This window comes from Ochotona princeps, chromosome 23 (assembly GCF_030435755.1).
Source record: "Ochotona princeps isolate mOchPri1 chromosome 23, mOchPri1.hap1, whole genome shotgun sequence".
NCBI classification, from domain to species: domain Eukaryota; kingdom Metazoa; phylum Chordata; class Mammalia; order Lagomorpha; family Ochotonidae; genus Ochotona; species Ochotona princeps.
Genome location: NC_080854.1, coordinates 5943618 through 5962932, shown reverse-complemented (window position 1 = coordinate 5962932; position 19315 = coordinate 5943618). Strand labels below are relative to the sequence as shown.

Here is a 19315-nt window from a genome sequence, read left to right as displayed (position 1 = left end):
TCATTGCTGCAAATAATCTACCAGAGTATTCACCTGATTTAATATCTGTGGTGTCTTTGAACACATAAAATAAGACTTGACCCATAGTTGTTCCAGAAATATGAGTTGAATGAAATGTTTGAACAAGTTGTGCACCACTCCTGAGGCAGGGCCGCTTCCCTGAATTGCCCCTTTTCTAGTGTAAACATTTACAGCACAGTAGAAAGTTAGAGTGAACTAGGTGCTTGCGTGATTATGTCCATTTAGAAGCGATCTCTTCTGATCTTTCAAGGTTAAATTTACCTTTTGAAGTCTGCTTTCTATCTTCTCAGATCTTGCAAAATCAGACTAATGACTTAGACTGTACAAGAACACTCTGTTTCATAGAAAGCTCTCCCTTCAAGGATCATGGAGAGATGTTTCAAAGCACTTTCTTTTCATTCTCCATGGCTACATAACAAGAAATATAAACCCCATTATCGCCTCTTGGCTTTCCTCTTAACCTCTACCTTGAGCCAGACTATATCCTTTTCTCTCTTCCAAGATGAAATTCCTATAGGCACCAAAGACCCATCAGTGTCAGTTCAAGATAACACTTTGATCTCTTTGCCTGGGGAACTTTCAGAAAAGCTGGACAATTGCACAAGCAGGTGCCTCTGATCTGCCCAAGACAGAATCAGATATTGCAGTGTCTTGGATCCAACTCATTTCCCCACCCATCATAGCCACACATGCAGGGCAAGTTAGAATGTGGAAGAAATTTACCGGGTATGTTAACCTCACTAACTTCAAGCTTGCACTCCCCCAAGAGTCATATGATAATGCTAATCACCAGTGTGATGTGATTAGCAGGTTGGAACTTTGGGAAGTGATTAAGTTATGAGGGCATGGATTTGTGCCTCTATAAAATAGGCCTCAGGGTTCTATTCTGTGAGCTTACACAGGACAGATGGGCATCTGTGAACCAGAAAGCAGGACCTCCCGAAACATTGGACCTTGACCTTGGAGTTCTTTTCCTCTAGAAATGTGAGGGAGAAAAATTGCATTGTTTATAAACTACTGAATTTAGGATACTTTTTATGATAGTCCAAATGGACTAAAGCACTCACAGGTCTACATTTTCTAGGAACATCCCATTTAAGAATCAGATTGGATCGCTGTGGTTCTTAACAAATGAAATAGAAGAGCCAGGTGGACAACTTGACTCTGCACTTGATTAACTGGACAGATGTAACCAGTAAGCTTCATGTGCTGTTATTAAGACACGACCTGCCACAGCATTTCACGACTCTGCTTTCGGAAAGTCTTTTGTCTCTTGGAATTGCACCTCCTTTAAACAATGACTAACTTGATCCTTTAAACAAAAAGATAACAATGATTAGGACATTGATATAACTGTTGCTCTAGGCAGCAGTGTTCCTCACAGATTCACCCAAGTGACAGATTGTTCAAAAGCTGTATCATGTATCAATATCTCTTCCAGCAGGCTCCTGCCATCTGGGCTGTGAATTCTTCTAACAAAGGACAAAGCCTACTTATATCTACCAATGAAGCTGCAGAAGGAGAAGCAATCTCCAACTATCTTGTCATTTGCCTTAATCTTCTTGGCTCAAAAACCTCATCAACATCTTCAATTTCCTCTCTCTTCACTTCCAAAAGCAGAGTTCTGTCCATTCTCTCTTTAATGTCCTTTGGATAGTCCCACTTGTTTTCCATCCTTTCTGCCAGCCTCCAACATCCCAGGCCTTTATTGCTTCGTACCTACTGCATTGAAATGAGCTCCCAACAAAACACCCTGAGTATTAGTGGCCCTCTTAGGCTCACAGTAGATCTAGGCTTTTATAAGCAAATTTATTTGAGAGGCACAGAGAGAGAGAGAGAGAGAGAGAGAGAGATCCCATCCACTCCCCAAATGCTGGCCCAAAGCAAGAGCCCAGAACCCAATCCAGGTCCTCCATAAGCATGCAAGAGACCAACACTTGAGGCATCCCTATTGCCTCCCAGGATCTGCATTAGCAGGAAGCTGGAGCCAGGAGCTAGAGCCGGGCAGCACCTCCAGGTGCTCTGACATGGGATGGAAGCATCTTAAATGCTAGGGTAACCATGCATTCATGTTCTAGTTTTTAACCCAACATTAAGTATCCACACAGATGATCTTTACCAGCATTTCCTATACCTACTCACCATTATGTAAAACACCTGCCATGGCTAAAATGGTCTAATTGCATATTTAAAAGAATTTACCACCTCAAATTTAAGTGGACCTATTGTGTATAACAATCCTAAACATGTATGTGTCTTATACCTATCTCTGATCACCCATTGTTAGTTATTTTTTAAGCAATTTATTTTCCTTGGAAAGGCAGATTTACGGAGAGAGGAGAGACAGAGAGATCTTCTACCCACTGGTTTACTCTCCCAAATGACTGCAATTGTCAGAGCTGAGCTAATCTGAAGTCAAGAGCCAGTAACTTCTTCAGGGTCTCCCACATGGGCACAGGGTCCCAAAGCTTTAGACCATTCTCCACTGCTTTCCAAGGCCCATAAGTAGGCAACTAGATGGGAAGGGGAGCAACCAGAACATGACCCAGGGATGGCTGCATTTGGAGGTGGAGGATTAGCCAATTAAGCCAACAAGCCAGCCCCACTGTCCGTCACCTTTTATGAGTAAGAATTCTCTCCTCATTATGCTCTGTCCCTTCCTCTATTCAACATGATTCCTCTCATCTACTTACCTCAATCCTTTTGTCTTTAGAATCCTCCATTCTCTCTTTGCTAACCATTCAGGTTATCACACGGGTCAATGGGGTTAGTGGGAGGACAGGGAGGACACTGAGTCTGCAGCCTTCTCTAAGGTATTGCCTGTCTACACAGCCCAGGGCATTCACCAACTTGCTGGTGAGAAGAAAAAATTTTTTTTTCATCTCAGGCCCGCAGGTGCCAGGCAGAAGGGACCAGGCTGTCTTTCTTCACCGCTTAATGAATGTCTGATTCTTTTCATATTCACCTCTCACCTGTGCAGGGATGGCTCCTGAGTGTCTACACAACCTTCCCTACTCGCCTCAGTCCACCCTGATCATTATTCACTGAATGATAACAGAATCAAAAGCTCACGAGTCATCTCATTCAGAGGTCAGGTCTACAGTTAGCAATTACTTAACCTCAGCAGGTGATTCTTATAGATCCAAACTGGTTGAAACCTCTAGAGTAAGTAAGCTGTCTGACACTAATTCAGCACCATGCTTCAACATCAACCAACAGTGCTTGGCAAGGCGTCAGCACTGCATGATTGGCAGTGACAGTGTGGCTCCGTGAGTCACTGACAAGTGCCTCTTAGTTGCGGTGTTATTCAACTCGCCAACAGGCAAGTAGAAAGCAGAAGTCTTTAGTCTCCCTGGCGGAAGAGCTGCAGAAGGGACAAGGGCCAACATGGGGGATATTTAGAAGCCCAAAGACAAGTGTGTCTTACTCAGCATTTCACTCAACGTCACTGATACAGTTAGGTCATGTTTTCCAAACAGGCAGTTCCACAGGGTTTTCTGTCTTCTCAATTCCCCTGATTTTACTTTTCCTCAATGGAATCATGCATACTCACACACATACTGTCTGAATCTGGCTTCTTCTGGCAGCCTCTCGGTGATCTCCCAGAGAGCCGCAATACTCCTGACCTTGGTTTGTCCTTGGGGTCCCCTGTGCTCAGTTTGCCCAGAAGTCAGCATTCTAACACCAGAGAGCTGCGGGATTTACAAGTGCAACACTAGAAACAAGAAGCATATATTTTGATGTCAGCCAAAGAATAAAGAACACACAAATTGATTTTAACATAGTCTGAACTCCTATATTTAGGACCCCACCCAAGCAGAAGAAAAAAATGTCCTTCCACATTTCCTTGTAGTGGCAACCCCCTATGCTCCTATCCCAAGCCCCAAGCATAAGACATTTTTGACCCACCTAGATGTTTTAGAGCAGACAGAGGATTTCAACACTGACCGGCCACAGCCTTTTGAAGGCGGAGTGGACCCTGTGGTAGTTCCCCGAAGGCCATCATTTTTCTCTATATTAATTAAGCAGATACTTCAATTTTTTTTATCTGCAGGTGTTAGGGAAATCATGAGATTCCTGCCTAACCCATGAGGTGTGGTTTCCACTTTCTAAAGATGGTATTTTTTTTTTTTTGAAAAAAAGAAATTACTCACGAAGAGCAAACTTCAGAGCTGAAAACTGGAATTCTGTGTCAGATCCCTTTATAGCCGGAGCTTCGCTAACAGCTGTATTTTTAACTTTCTATTTTAAAATATTCCCCCCCAAAAAATACAAGTAGAGAGACTGAGATGCAATGAAGATGCGTGTATGGCTGGTATCACTTTATTGTTACATGATTGTTCCTAAAGTCTTGTATTGTCACAGGCCAATTTTGATGCTTAAACACGTGCCCTAATACAGATACTCTGGAGGAAGAAAATATAGACAGGGCTTTTTCGGAGCCCTTTGAGCTTAGCATCTGTTCTGCACTTATTTTACTAATTTCTTTATTGCCTTGGTAATTATACTTCAGTTGAATGCTTCTGACCCATTCTTGTGCAAATCCTCCAAAGGGGGAAGAATGAGCATCCCAAAGTCATTGAAATATCATTCGGTAAAAGACACAAATAAACAGAAATCTCAGAACTTCACACGTAATGCTTGACGCCCAAGGCATAACGTGCATAAGTAAATTTTAAGGATTTGATTAGTATTTTTTAAAAAAGAATTTGTTCTGAAAATTCACTAAAATATACACAAAATTTTTGTTTCTCCTATACCTCTTTCTGAATTACGGTGAGTAAAAAAAAAATTGAATTTCAAATGAATAATAGTTGTACCGAAGGACTATGGCTATTTGTGGTCTCCACCACAGCCATTTAAGTCATTCCATATACACAGTTGAACTATCCCCCATGTTCTTGAACTTTACTTAAGTGGTATATGATGCCTACTTCCAGTTTAGACAGAGAAAAAGACACCAAATGGAGGATTAGCTAAATCTGAAAAAGAATAAAATGGCTTCAAGTGGTAGTGCCCCACCCCTGTACCTTTCTTCATTATAAACACAAGTGAACTTTTCACAGGCAAGTTTGCACTCTGTAAATCCAACCCTGGCTCTCACAATGCAGATACAGGTATTCAAAAAATACAAATGAGATGGGATTAAGAATCCCTTACTGTAAAGGTGAAACCATAATCCATCAGAAAGTTGACTCCGACAAATTTCTGTATCCCTGTCCTGTGGTGGGAAATTTACATTCGAACGGAGCACCAAAATGACTTCCCTTTCTGGGGGCAGCTCAAGTTGCAACCCGTTTCTTAGCAGGAGTGATGAAGCTGAAAGGGTTCGCTTTAAAAGGCGAGAAAGCTCAGGGCACTCTAGGAACTCAAAGGACAAAACGTCAGACTTAGTCTTCAGGCCCACCTGGCTCAAGGCCGGGCGCCTCATCGACTCCCCAGGGACACCCGCCCCTCCCAGCCTTAGAGATTTTGTTCTCAGAGGCGCTTCCCTCCCTGTACTCATTCGGTTAAAAGCCCAGAATTCCTTGGTATCCCGGATACCAAAGTTCTATTAACTTTATGTCCTGGACATCCTGTATGAAAAAAAAATCCACTTAAGTATTACGACGCGCCCAACAGTGCAAATTCCAAATCCGAAAAGGAAGGGGGGTAAATTTAATGGGGAAATATCCGCATCCTACGAATTAAACCGCTGCTGCAAGTTTCACCAGGAGAGCTGCGCGCCATGGGCTTTCTTCCTCTTCTCCCATCTAAACCTCCCCCTGGGAGCCTGCTGGGTCTCCCACGGGCCCCCAAAGCTCTGCTGGACCCAGTGCCTCCGGCTTCATAAATCCTAACCAGCAGCACTTTCCGGGGAGTCGGCGGGGAACCTCGCCCGGGTTCAGCCAGCGGTGGGCGCACCTAGTAGACTGCAGACCACTGGGGGAAGTGCGCGGAGCCCAGGCCTCTCGGGGGTTCCCGGCGCGCCCACCGCGGCCGGCGGGCGCCTCCCACTGTAGCTAAGAAGCGATGCCTGCGTGTGCAGATTCTCCAGCAACCTATACAGATGTCAAGTTGGCGTTCCTCGCTGCGTGATTGTCAGTCTCTTTGGTGAGTGCTGACACCAAGAATGGGCCATGCTGGGTCCTTGCTCTTCCCCGTGGCCTGGCACTGTAACTCCCAAGTTCCGCGCTAAGTCCCACCTACAGGACACCTGTTCTGAGTCCAAGAAAGCAAAGCAAGCAGGAATGATGCAGCACAGCACGATCCTGGGAGTCTTAGACGTTTAGGCACGGACCCAGGGAACTCCACTGGCAGGGCGGATAGCAGACAGCCGCTCCCGGCTTTGGGGAGCAGCAAATCCCGGCTTTGGGAAGCATGCATCCTTGAGGTCAGGGAAGAAGTCAGGGCAGGAAAGGGGAGTGAAATCGACACAGAGCGGGGACGTTTCTAGAGGACGAGGCAGGGAAGCATGGAGCCAAGTCCTGAAGCTTAAGGGCAAGTGCTAGAAGCTGGGCATCAGATGGAAGCACTTAGTGGGCTCAGAGGCTGTAGGCAATTTTTGTATGTGTGTGTGTGTGTGGGGGGGTGTTGCTGGCTTTATTTTTATTTTTGGGACTTTCTACCTGGGGCTTCAACCTCCGAGATATGGGGAATCAAAATTTGGAGGCGCCAATTGCTCAGATCAAAAACTGAGGCTGAGGGTAGAGCTGAGGTCACTTGGCACAGAGCCCTGGGTTTCTCTGTGCAGCGCCCTCTCCCTAGGTGGCAGATGGAGTGGGAAAGGGAGTGGGAAGGGATGAGGTCTGGAAGCCTGGGGCGCAGTAGCTGAGAAGGTCGGAGGACAAAGTAGCAAGTTATCTTAACGCTGGTTCCAGGAGCTGGGGAAGTCCACGAAATACAGTGGGTCCCTACAGCCCCGGCTGGCCTGCCACTCCCTCACAGCATCATCGGCGGCAGAACTTGCACTTGATAATCTTCTTAAACGCGTTTTGAAAGTCCTTGTTGAAGTAGGCATAAATGACAGGGTTAAGCAGGGAGTTGGAGTAGCCCAGCCAGTTGATAATGGCGCCCAGCTGGGCGGGCATGTGGCAGCTGCTCTCGCAGAAGGGCAGGACCAGGGCTACGATGAAGAAGGGCAGCCAGCAGAGGATGAAGGTGCCCATGATGATGCCAAGGGTCTTGACCGTCTTCCTCTCGCGCGCCAGGGCCATTTTGCGCTTTGCCTCGGCGTTGCGCTCATTCTTCCTCTCAAAGGAGGCAGGGGCGCAGGCGGCCGTACCTGTCTCGCTGGGAAGCGGCAGGTGCTCCTTGGAGTGGCCCACTCGGTGCACCTCGATCACCTCCAGGGCGGCGCCTTCGTCACCCTGCCTCACCGCGCCATTGGCGCACACAGCCCCCGCAGCTTTGCTCTCCACGCCCCGCCTCCAGTCTGTGCTCCCTGGCTCTCCATTCACGCTCCTCCGGGGCGGTGGGGCCGGCGAGGCTGCAGCACAGCGGGTGTGGGTGTCGGCCCCCTTCTTCTCCACTTTCTTGACTGTTTTGCGGATGCGGAAGCGCGCAGCTCGGAAAATGCGCCCATAGAGGACCAGCATGAGCAGCAGCGGAATATAGAAAGCGCCGAATGTGGAATAGATGGTGTAGCCTTGGTCCTTACTGATAGTGCACGCGTCGGGGTCGGAGCGGTCTTCGGGGGTGCGCCAGCCCAGCATGGGCGGGATAGAGATGAGGAAGCCAATGAGCCAAGTGAGCGAGATGAGCGCAGCGGCGCGCCGGGGCGTTCTCTTGTTCACGTAGTCGATGGGGTCCGTGATGGCCCAGTACCTGTCCAGCGCGATGGCACACAGGTGCAGGATGGACGAGGTGCAACATAACACGTCAAGGGCGATGAACAGGTCGCAGGTGACCTGGCCCAGAGTCCACTTGTTGAGCACCTGGTACAGCGCGGCCATGGGGAGCACCAGCACGGACACCATGAGGTCGGTGACCGCCAGCGAGCCGATGAGATAGTTGGCCACGTTCTGGAGGGAGCGCTCCAGGGCAATGGCAGCCACCACACACGCATTGCCCAGCACCGCGCAGAAGATGAGCGTGCCCAGCAGCAGGGAGGTGATGACTTGGTAGCTGAAGGTCACGTCGGAGATGCCAGTAGCGTTACTGCCGGTCCCGAGCGGATCCTGGGAGGACGTGGTGTTGTTACCCCGGCCGGTGTCCAGCACCTCCATCCCTGCAGGTGCTCCCGGCGGGGGGAGGGGGAGGGGAGACGGAGCTGTGCAAGGGTCCCCCTCACCCCTCCCCCGAATGTCTTCCGCCCCTTTTCCCAGGGGTTGTTTTCGGAGGAAGTGGAGGCAGGGACTCCCGGCTGGAAGTTCTTACTGCTCTGGCGAAGACATCTCTGAGCAGCACCTCGCAGGCGCGGTCCGGTGCGCTCGGAGGCTCCCGCGGGGAAGCTGGAGTTGGGCGGCGAGCAGCTGTGGGTTTTGCGAGCGGCAGCGAAGTGACTTGAGCGTTCGTCTCTGGCTGTCCATTTTACTTTGCCACTGCCCAACTGGCTGCCGGAGCCGGAGTTTCCCCGCCGGCAAACAGTCTCCAATCCCAGAAGTATCTGGAATTGAGGAGCCCCATCTCCACGGAGGCTCCCCTCCCTGTTTCCTTCTCTCCCTCTCTCCTCCCTTCTCCCCAGTAACTTCCCTTTCGCTCTCCCTCCTCCCTCTCACCTCCCTTTCTTCATCCCTGCATGTCGATCCACAGCCGATCGCCCTCCCTTCCACGCTAGCCCTCCACTCTGAACACCTCCCCAAACCGGAGCGTCCCTTCCCTGTGCGTCCCTGCCCTTCACTCGCTCCAGCTCAGCGTCCTCGCATCCACTCTGCCTCTGTGGATGGAGACTGAATTCGCTTGCCCACAGGCCAGCATTATAACAAATAAACTCCGCCCTCCCCGCCCCCCAGCATTATCCAGCCAAACTGCAGAGGAAGGGGGGGGGGAGCACACTTTCCAACTACCTATGACCTCTTATATCTGTCAAATTCTTATAATCTGTATCACAGAGTAGACATAAGAAAAGGAGATAGTACCACGCAAGAATGGAAAGCTGGTCTGCCCCCAGGTCCTTCTGTAAATGATTATTAATTGAAGTAAAGGAGGCGGAGTGTGTCTTCTGCTTCTTAAATTCACCTCCTTCTATTATCCAACAGCCCAGCCCAACTCCTTTAGAGAGAACGGTCCTAGTCACTTCTCTCTCTCTCTCTCTCTCTCTCTCTCTCTCTCTCTCAACCTTGGGGAATTAAGAGAGAAAGGAATTTTAAAGGTAGTGTTAAGAGACAAGAAGGAGTAAACAGCCGATTTTCAAAGTGAGGCAAAGATCACAGTTCAGTTTCTATTCTACACACACACACACACACTTCTGTCAACACTACCTTTTTAATTTCAGAGAATTCTGGCATCTCCAACAGTTTTGAGCAAATTCAGAGCAGGAAACATTTTACCTCTCTATTGTAAGTGACATCATGCATTTTATATGCACTTTTCCACTTCTCCCCTAAGCCAGTGAAGCTTGCCCAGAGAACTTTGTGGAATCCCGGGTGGCCAGCTCTCTTAATCCCCCAGATTGGGTTCAGCACCTGGGACAGCTCGACGCAAGGAAGCCTTCTGTCGCCACCTGCCGGCCAACGCCTTAGAGCACTGTTTAAAAACAACTATGTGTGGAGAAATATCAAATCTTTAAGAGAGGATAGTGGTTATTAAAAGGCAAAAATCACTGAATTTTGTCCCATTCTGCGTGCTATTTATTACTCTTAAGCTTGAAAAAACAAGCTGCTATGTGTCCTAACCGCTTTTGATAGAGCTGGCATTTACACTTTCTTTCTGGGAATATCCTAATGGACCTAGATGAAATGTTTACTTCTGTTGGTTTGTGTTTCTCCTGCCATGGCCTCCGCTTTGGGATTCGCACGTTTCACGCATTCACCTTGTGCTGATTGGAAGAACATGACTGCATTTTCCAAAGGGGATGGTTTAACATTAAAAATAAAGAGACCTCCATGGATTTTTTTTCTCTGAGCTGTTTCCTTTAGCAAGAAAAAAAAAAGCTAATCCCATTAGAAGACAAGTAAAAACAGGATTCCTAATCAGCTGGGATAAACACATAACTCAATCAATTTCACATATACATCCTGATTACATGTCTAGAGTGCAGGAAAAGTGCAGGATGCAATCCCCAAAGCAGTTAATTCTAGATAGCACAGCCTGATTCACTACAGACAGCAGTGGTTTTGATACAGTGTTTGAATTTGAGCTTTGACTTTCATGACCTTGCATTCTCTGCTGTCAAACAAAACGACAATCACCAAGTATCAGAGAAAACTCCATCAAGCCGATGCATGCAGAACAGGGCAGTATGTGTTTGCAGAGGGATTGCTCTACAATCCAGGGCTGGGTTCAGGTTCCACTCCACCATTTCAGCACACCACAGGAATGAACCTGCCCTTTATGCTTACTCATGGCTCCGAAAAGGAAGAGGTCGGTACCCAGGGCAACACAGGTCAGACATTCTGAACAAGTCTTTTTTAAAGACTTGTGCAAGTATCCAATCTACCTTTCAACTCCCCTTCCAAGTACAGAACTTGATAGCTTTGTCAAAATGCCATTGCAGTTCCAAAAATTATAATAAGCTCCCAAAGATCTGAAGTCTTCAAAGATAAAATCTTGAAAGCATAACTTAGAATATAAACAAAGCATGATAGGAGAGAAATTCAAAATTTAAAAAGCAAATTCATGCATTCCAGAGATAACTGAATAAGAATTGTGTCAGACTTAGCACATGCAAATATGCAAACATATGTGTCAGTCAGCAACTGTGCTTTCCTCTGGTGGGTACCAAGTGGTTTATCCACTGACAAATGTATTTCTCAAGGAAGTTAAAACTAGATCTAGAGATGATATTCACGAGGTGTGACATTTGGTATTCTGATTTAATACACTATGATGCAGCAAATTTTATCCACATTTAAAAATCCCAAATAGATGTACAGTAGCTGTGAAATGGAGACTAACATCCAGATGTGAGGATGCAGTGTGGTATGCATTTCTGCTTCCAGACAAAGATGGACTTACAATGAAACTGTTTACTATATCTTGACAATAGGATGCTGGACTCTCTGCCATTGCCCATGCCCGCAATGATGGACATATGACTGAGTATGAAGAACTATATGTTAGTAATGATATAGAGGAACTACGTGGGGGGAAGGGAATTGGGGAGGGGATAAGGGAATATGGAGTTGTATCATAAAATGATAGCAATAATAATAAAATGTAAAAAAAATCCCAAATAGTTCTTTTCCCCCTCAGAAGTAATGTTATAAGACACGAAGCATTCATTTCTTAAAGATACAAGCAGCGTTACTGGCTTTTCAAAATTGTCAGTATATTGTCTACGACAGAAAGACTCTAACGTACATAAATTCATCATGGTATAGAAATAACAAAAGTTATTCCTAATTCCATCGATAAAAACACAAATAGTAAAACTCAGAAAGAGGCTGGCTTTCTCCAAGCTACGCTGTAGGATCCAAGAGTTCAAGGCTCCTGTTTGGCATTGTTTCATTTTTACTTAAGAATAACTATGCTAATGGCATTGTTATCGATAATAAAGAGAATAAAATGCTTTAAAAATTTAGTAGCATGTGTGCAGGCATTCTTGTATGCATAAGGAAGGAACAAAGTATGGAAGGATAAGCAAATGGCAGACAGATTGCTATCTAACATTTAAATGATAAACCACAATATATATACAATATATACTATTAAACATTCAAATGGATATACTACAAGGAGAACAATATTGCATTTCTTCGCATTCACACTAGCAGGTCCTCTTTGTATACCTTTCCTAAGTAAGGAAATCATGGAAATCCTGAACCCACATGAAAACGTCTGTTCTTTAAGACCTTTGACATTAATCTAAAGAAAAAACTATCTTGGTAGCAGATATTATCGATGATGTTATTTGGAAGTAAAAAGAAAATTGCTAGTCCTTCCACTTTCATTTTGTCTTTGAATTTACTACCTCAAGTATGAATTCAGCAGGTCTGGATTCAGGGTGGGATACATCGTTCATCATGTGGAATCTAGATAAGATGGTTTGTGAGAGATAAATACGTTTGCCATTTTCATAGGAAATTTGGTACAAGCTCAGCATTTCAATATGCCTCTTTGACCAAGCCACAAGGTAAAGACACTGAAAATTTCATCATTACTGAAGACACATTGATGGTTGGTTGGGGTTTCTCAGTGATTAATATGCCTGGCCATCATCTCCAAATTATGGCTGAGTTTTCTAAAGAGAAAAAAAAAGCCTATATGTTCAAGAGCTTAGATTTTACTTATAAACTCATACATTCATAAAATGATGTCTCAAAACTCTTAATTTTTTTTAACTTTTTAAAAGGTAATTGTATCTAGGACAGGTGATTTTGTTAAGCTAAAAATACTGCTCTAAAATTAATTCTCCAAAAATAAAGGCAATTGCAGTTATCCCAGAATTGTGAATTTCAACTGAAATTCACTGGAAAAGAATTAAGGAGGAAATTATGTCTAATTTGGGAAATGTGATCTTGTTTTTATCAGTGAGCATTTATAAGAAATTTAATCAAGATGTAAGAGGATAAATTAAAACTGAACACACAATGTGTCCTCATCATCTCTCCTCCCCTGATGGTGTCATTTCTTCTCTGCTTTCTTCCAACCAGGCATTTTTTGCAGGTTCAGAAATATTGAGGTTTTTGTGGCAAAATGGAGATCATCTCTGCTCGTGAGAACCATTGTGTCTGACTCGGTACACCTAGCACCTAAGTAAAAGTACAGCATGGACAGCAAAAGAAAGAGAAAATGCAGCATGTATTCACCACGGGCATAACCATTGGCATATTAACCCTCAGCTGGCATTCCCTCAGTAATAAAAAAAGCTGTAAGGGGCCAGCACAAGGCATAGTAGGTTAAGCTTCTGCCTGTGGTGCCAGAATCCCCTATGAATGCCAGTTGGATTCCTAGCTGTTACTGTGCCTGGGAACGCAGCAGAGGATGGCCCGTGCCCTTGGGCTCACCTGGACAGACCAGTCCAGTTCCAGCCATTGTGGCCATTTGGGGACTGAACTAATGGATGGGAAATCTCTTCTCTCAGTCTTTCTGAAACTCTCTCTCTCTGAAACGCTCTCTCTGAAACTCTGCCTTTCAAGCAAAACCTATAAATAAATATTTTAAAACGGGGGTGTAAACATAAGCATGTGAAAATTAAACAACTTAATACACTGGGGTGGCCTGGAAAACAATCTACTCAATAAAAGTTCAACAATAACAGTAGTAATAGTAAGCCCAAAGTAATAATGGTAATTTTCTCTCCACTGATACTTAGGAGTGTGTAGAAAGATGAGTGTGTGACGTTAGTGAATGAGAATGAACTAGAATAAAAACCTTTCAGGTGAAGATTTGCCCTGGAAATAGTTTGCATATCAATGTTCCTTGCTCCCTATATTAAACCTATTTGTCAAGTTTTCAGTTCTCTGGGCAACTGAGCAAGAGGTAAGTGGGGAAAAATATCTCATCATCCTGGAACCTCTTGACTTGAACAACAAGGAACTGAGAGGAAAAATTAAATTCCAGCCAAGTTCAAGAATGTCTAGCAAATAAGAGGGTGCCCTTTCCCTGGAAGAATAAGACAAGTTACAAAAATTTGCAGGTCACAATGAAGTTCTAAAAGTAGAGCAATTAAGCAAATGGCATGACTTTTGTGTTGAGGAATTATCAAATCTATATTGATGGATATTACCTAATGTACATTCTGAGCTCAGTTCCGCTACAATGCTGTCTTCCTATAAATCGTTTCACTCATCATTTATCTAATTTACCATGATACAGTTTTTCCTTGCATTTCTCCCTCCCTATCACCCCCTACTATTATTCCCAAAATGATTATAGGGGTATCATCTTTTAGTAACAGTTACAAGACTAACTTTCTGTTATGTAAAAGTATGATGACATGCTGGGCATGAGTAGAGGCGAACTATCTAGCACCATGCTGTACAGGTTTAAGTATGCATTTTTTTCAAATGGGAGTCCTAATTTATTCAGGAGTAATGACGTGTACTGCAATGCACTTTAACTTCTCAGTACACTAGTCCCCGTTATACCTTTCACCTGTGACAGTATATGCATATTCTTGGTTTCCTACATCTATTTTGCAATTTGCCATTTATCATTTTTGGAAGAATAAACAAACGCATACTTGAAAAAGATATTTAGAATGTGCTATCAATGTTTCCTGTTAATCAAAGAATAGCTGGACATTACATTTAATAATTATTTTTCTTTGAAATTTTTTAAAATTTTCTCTTCAATATGGCTTACATAGTTGAGAAGGATGCATGCCCATGTAGACCTCTGATGAGGGCCAGGCATGGAGGAAGGTGGGTGAGGCAAATATTTCAGTCTTTTTTTTTCTCCTGTGTCTACAGGGGAAGAGGGGGAGCTGCTCTTTGCTGTCAAGCTACATCAGTACCTGGGAGCATGGAATGAGCATGAGATGACTCCAAGCTGTAAAAGCTTGGCCAGGAGAATTGTTCAACCTGCTCTTGCTATGCCCTAACAGGGCAGTTCAATTCTGACGACCTAGATGAGCTGGCTGTCATGTTGTCCAAGTACACCTGGGCATGCTGTACACTGCACAGGCATCAGCAACGGAGGGGGCCCAGTCCCAACACATGCACTGCATGATCAGACAGCACACTCATAACTTTCCCTATGGCTGGGGGCTGAATCCAATGGTCTAGTTGGAAAGTCCCTCAAGAAACCTCACCTGGGGTGACCTCAGACTTGATACCTACGTGTGCCAACCAGTACAGGGTCATGTTCAGTCTGTCATCTGAACCAGCCAATGCACATACCTATGGACGCAGCTGCCTGGTTAGCTCCACCCTAGCCCCAAATCACACAAACTGATGGGTGCTGCAGCTCAGTATAGTCAGCCTACCACAAACCCAGTCTACACTCATTATAGTGGATGCTACAGCCTAGTTGGGTCAACCCCTAGTAACTCCCACCAGGTACTCACCTGGCCCTGATTTTTGCACATGTCACCTCTGCTATGGCCTAGGTCCACCCAGACCACATCCCTTCCACCATGGGTGCCGTGGCTTAGCTCAGCCTGACCCATCCAGACCCTACCCACTCTATGGTGACAAGTGCTGCCTTCTCGTCCAGCTGCCCCACTCTCAGCCCTGGTTCTCCTGCTCACCAGCAGTAGGCACTGCCTAGTACGGGAGTGCCCACAATTTCCCTGCCAGATATGCTCCCAGCCCTGTGTCTTATACTTGTCACGGGGTACTGCAGTCCAGCCTGATATGATTCGCACACAGCCCTAGCACTTGCAAGCTGGTGAAGCAGCCTCATCCTGCTCTCCTGCACCTATCCTGCTTCTCACAGCAGTGAGCGCACCAGCTTAACCTGCCTGGCCCACACGTACCTACAATAACCATGCTGAAGTTAGGAGCCAGGAACTCCATGTTGGTCTCTCGCATACGTGACTTAGACCTAAGCATTTGGGCCATGTTCCACTGTCTTCCCAGGTGCATTAGCAGGGAGCTGGATTTGAAGCAGAGCAGTTAGAACTCAACCTATACTCCAGTATAGGATGCCCACATAGCAAGTAGCAGGCTACTTTACCAATGTTAGTCCCTACTGAAGCAGTAATGTGATAGTATAGGGAAAGTGGTTCCATTTCACAGTTACAGGTTCAAGAAACAACTTTACAACTTATTAGCCTCATTTTTTCCTACTTTTCCCAATCTAATAATTCTTTCTGTAAGATTTTCTAAAAAATACAAAGAATGACATAATATATACTATGTGCTTCTAAAAACTTTAAGAAATAGGATAGTATTAATTCCACCAAAGTTCCTGTTCACTCTTGGATTTATGGTTTATTAAGCCCATGATTGACATATTTGTCTCTGAGAAATGTAAAAAAGATTATATTCTATATGCATTTTTCTGTAGCTGTTACTTTATTAATTTGGTTAATTATTTTGCTCACCATTATGAAAACCATCATTATTGGTCCATTCCCCTCTGGTCATTTATTTTTGCTGTTGAGTAAATTTAAATTGTGCTAATCATGCCACAAATAACTTACTTATCCATTCTCTAGTTAGCATATATTTAAATAGTTTCCAAATGTTGGTCGTGTCAACCATATGTGTTGGTCGTGTCAAGCATTCATGCGTGGGTTTTGGTACCCATTAATTTTGAAGCAAGCTAGATGCATTTTTTTCAAGCTACTCACGTAAGGATCTTGTCTGAAATGGGACTGCTTCCAAAATGAGTCTGAAGCAGTGCTAGGGACTACAGTCCCACTGATTTTCCAAATGAGGCTGATGAAGCTACTGGTTCATCGATTATATTGTGGTATTTATCTACATATGCCCTGGCTCAGCTTTACTAACGATAATAGACTCAATGGATTATGTCACCCCCAAAGATAAAAGATTCACAGTGCCTATGAATGTGATCCTATTTGGAAATAGGGTCTTTTCAGACCAATTGAAGTTAAACTGAAGCCATACTCAATTAGCCTGGGTTCTAATCTAATAATTGGTTCCTTCATAAAGTGAATACAATTTGAACACAAACACAGAAAACACCCTCTGAAGACTTAGCGGCACACAGACCCACGGGGAAGAATGCTATGTGGATTCAGAGGCAGAGGATGGAGTTAGGCTATCACAATTCAAAGAATGCCAAGACTCTGCTGAGTCCCAGAGTCTAGGATGGAATCAGGGGATACGAGTCCTCAGTTCATGCTGCTCCAATGCTTTCATTTCAGAACTGTGTGACAAGGTATCTGTGTTGGTTTTAACCACTCTGCTGATTCTGCAAGTCTTGACAAACTAATACGACCACTAAATATGCATACACTCCCATTACTTCATCAAGGGTGTTTCTTCACTGGCAATCACTGGCTCATATCTTTTGATTATGTTCAACTCCAGTCATTTGTTCTTGCTGTTTTGCAACTTAGTTACTTTGAAGTTTCATGGTTTTGCATTTTACATTTAAATCTGAGATCTGTTTTGGGTTTTGAAGAGTATAAGTTTGTGTCTAAATTCATATTTTGTCTGCTTATGTCCAATGTTTTCAGCACCATTTTTTGTAAAGGACATATTTCTTCCATTATATCACTTTTGCTCTTTTATCAAAGGATAAGAGTCAATTTCTAGGATTGTAATATTTATTAGAAACAGACTTAAATTTTTTCAATCTTGAAAGGTTACATCAGATTAAAAACGAAAAATCAACCAACGAGTTCAACAGAGTTCCTTATATCATGTGTTCAATAAATGTTAGCAAAATAGAACTCTTAGTTTTGCAAAATATTTTTATATTTTTGCCATTTTTATGCAAAATATAATCATCCCTCGAAAAGAAAACAAACACTTATTTATCTGGATAATGTAGTAACAGACTTTTATATTGTCTGTATTTTACAAAAAGTCAAAAACAAATTTTCTCATTTCATATAAATCAATACAAGAACCTTAAGATCAATCCTTCTGGCTTATCTTAAAACCTATAACTTGAAATTCTGTAGAAAATGGCCTGTTTAAAATTATTCAGCAATTGCTACCAATGTGTCATCTAAGATACTTTCTTATTTTAAATTATACAAGAGGTATATATTTATAAAGTTTCTTAGATCTCATGACTAGCAGTTGAATATGTTATTGAAGTATATGGTATCATTTCTAAAATTATTATATTCATAATTCTAAGGCCACCTTAAAAACTAATAATGAGTGAATAGCGCTAATCGTAACTCTCCGTATTTTATGGTTAATGTGGAATCATTTATTCCACACTCCTCCCTCAGTGGAAAATAAACAAAAACAGAGCCATGATTTCTAAAGATGTAAACATTCACCCTGTTACGAGAGGAAATGAACGTGTCAGAGTATCTGATTATCACTGGAGCTTGTTGATGCAGCTTTGGCTCCAACCTGAGCCTCTCCTTGCTCTGGCATACTTCTGCATCTTTTTCAAGCTCTTTGGAAAACACATCTGGGCTTATTACCCTTCTCAGGCACCCTAACGGAAGGCGGCTGACCCTGTGTGCAGTGCTGGAGCTCATCCTTCAGAACCAAGTGCTCTATCTTCAGTACAAAGAGGGGAAACTCAGTGCCAACATCTTGAGACTGAATATTTTGGCTTCCGGTTCATGGCTTGCATAATATAATACCAGTGGGAGCCAGCATGATTGAGAGCTTAATATATGCCTGGCACTAGACTAGGCGCTTTCTCTGAACTATTGTACTTAATTGTCACAGCAGCTTAGGCTTATTTAATTTTTTAATTAAATTAATGCAGGCTTAGACAGGGCTTTTGCTTGCCTTTGTAAATGTTCAAGAACATTAGGAGAGCAAAACTGCCAAGCCTATGCAACTACATCTTACATAACTTTAGCTGTTACTGGTATTCGTTCAAGATCATCAGTTCTTGAGGAGGTGCTACTTAGCATTAAGCAAGTGTTGGAAGTGGGAAGCCTAAACTCCTGAGAACATACAAGGAGGGGTCCCTGCCTTGTTGCTAGCCCAGGCTTCCTGTTAGGAGGATCCTGGCTATTACCTGGGCTATTTGAAAACTCCCTCACCCTCACCATCCCCTTGATAACATCTGTCATAAAGCAACAAAACAAACAAGCAAACAAACGACCACCTGGTATTACAGTCCAGCATTCAGGTTAAACTGCTCAGTTCCAACTGAAAACACACAAAAAACTGGAAACAGACCAAAGATTCTTTCTCCTTTCCTCCAATTTATCCTCCCACCACCACCCTTCCTCCCTCCTTCTCTCTCTCATTCATTCTATCAACAAGCACTTATTGCATGTTTACTGCAAGCCAGGCTGCATGATATCCACTAACACCATAAGCGTAGAATGACAGCGTCTCTGCCTTCACTCACTCACCGAACAAGTTCCCTTCACAAGGGCAGGAGAGACCTCGTCAGGAGTGGACAATTCCAGGCCCAGTCGCTCAGTTTTTCCATGACTTTGTGTACATAACTACTGTTTCTAGGTAATGACAAACAAAGCATAGAAGTAACATGGAAGTTAAGCAATTCATGTTGAAATGGATAGAGACAAACTGTAACTACACTCAGCTGCTGAAAATGCTAGGATGAGGATAAAATTCAGTGATATGGTACAGTGGTTGGAGGGTGTCTGCAGCTGTGAGAGTGGCATGGGGAGGCTTTTTTGAGA

General features: G+C 43.9%; 1 protein-coding gene and 1 long non-coding RNA gene across 2 annotated transcripts in view; one reads left to right on the top strand and one right to left on the bottom strand.

Annotated features, from left to right (window-relative positions):
• Nucleotides 1-19315, top strand: part of LOC131483083 (uncharacterized) — a 284412-nt gene that overhangs the window by 118557 nt on the left and 146540 nt on the right. The window lies entirely within an intron of this gene.
• Nucleotides 6818-8800, bottom strand: HTR1A (5-hydroxytryptamine receptor 1A). The gene has a single exon (XM_004583735.2). The coding sequence runs from the start codon at nt 8226-8228 to the stop codon at nt 6951-6953; it is 1278 nt and encodes a 425-aa protein (XP_004583792.2). The 5' UTR covers nt 8229-8800; the 3' UTR covers nt 6818-6950.

What these genes read in the sequence shown, in the direction of transcription:
- HTR1A (XM_004583735.2), bottom strand. Translation starts at nt 8,228, where the DNA reads ATGGAGGTGCTGGACACCGGCCGGGGTAACAACACCACGTCCTCCCAG.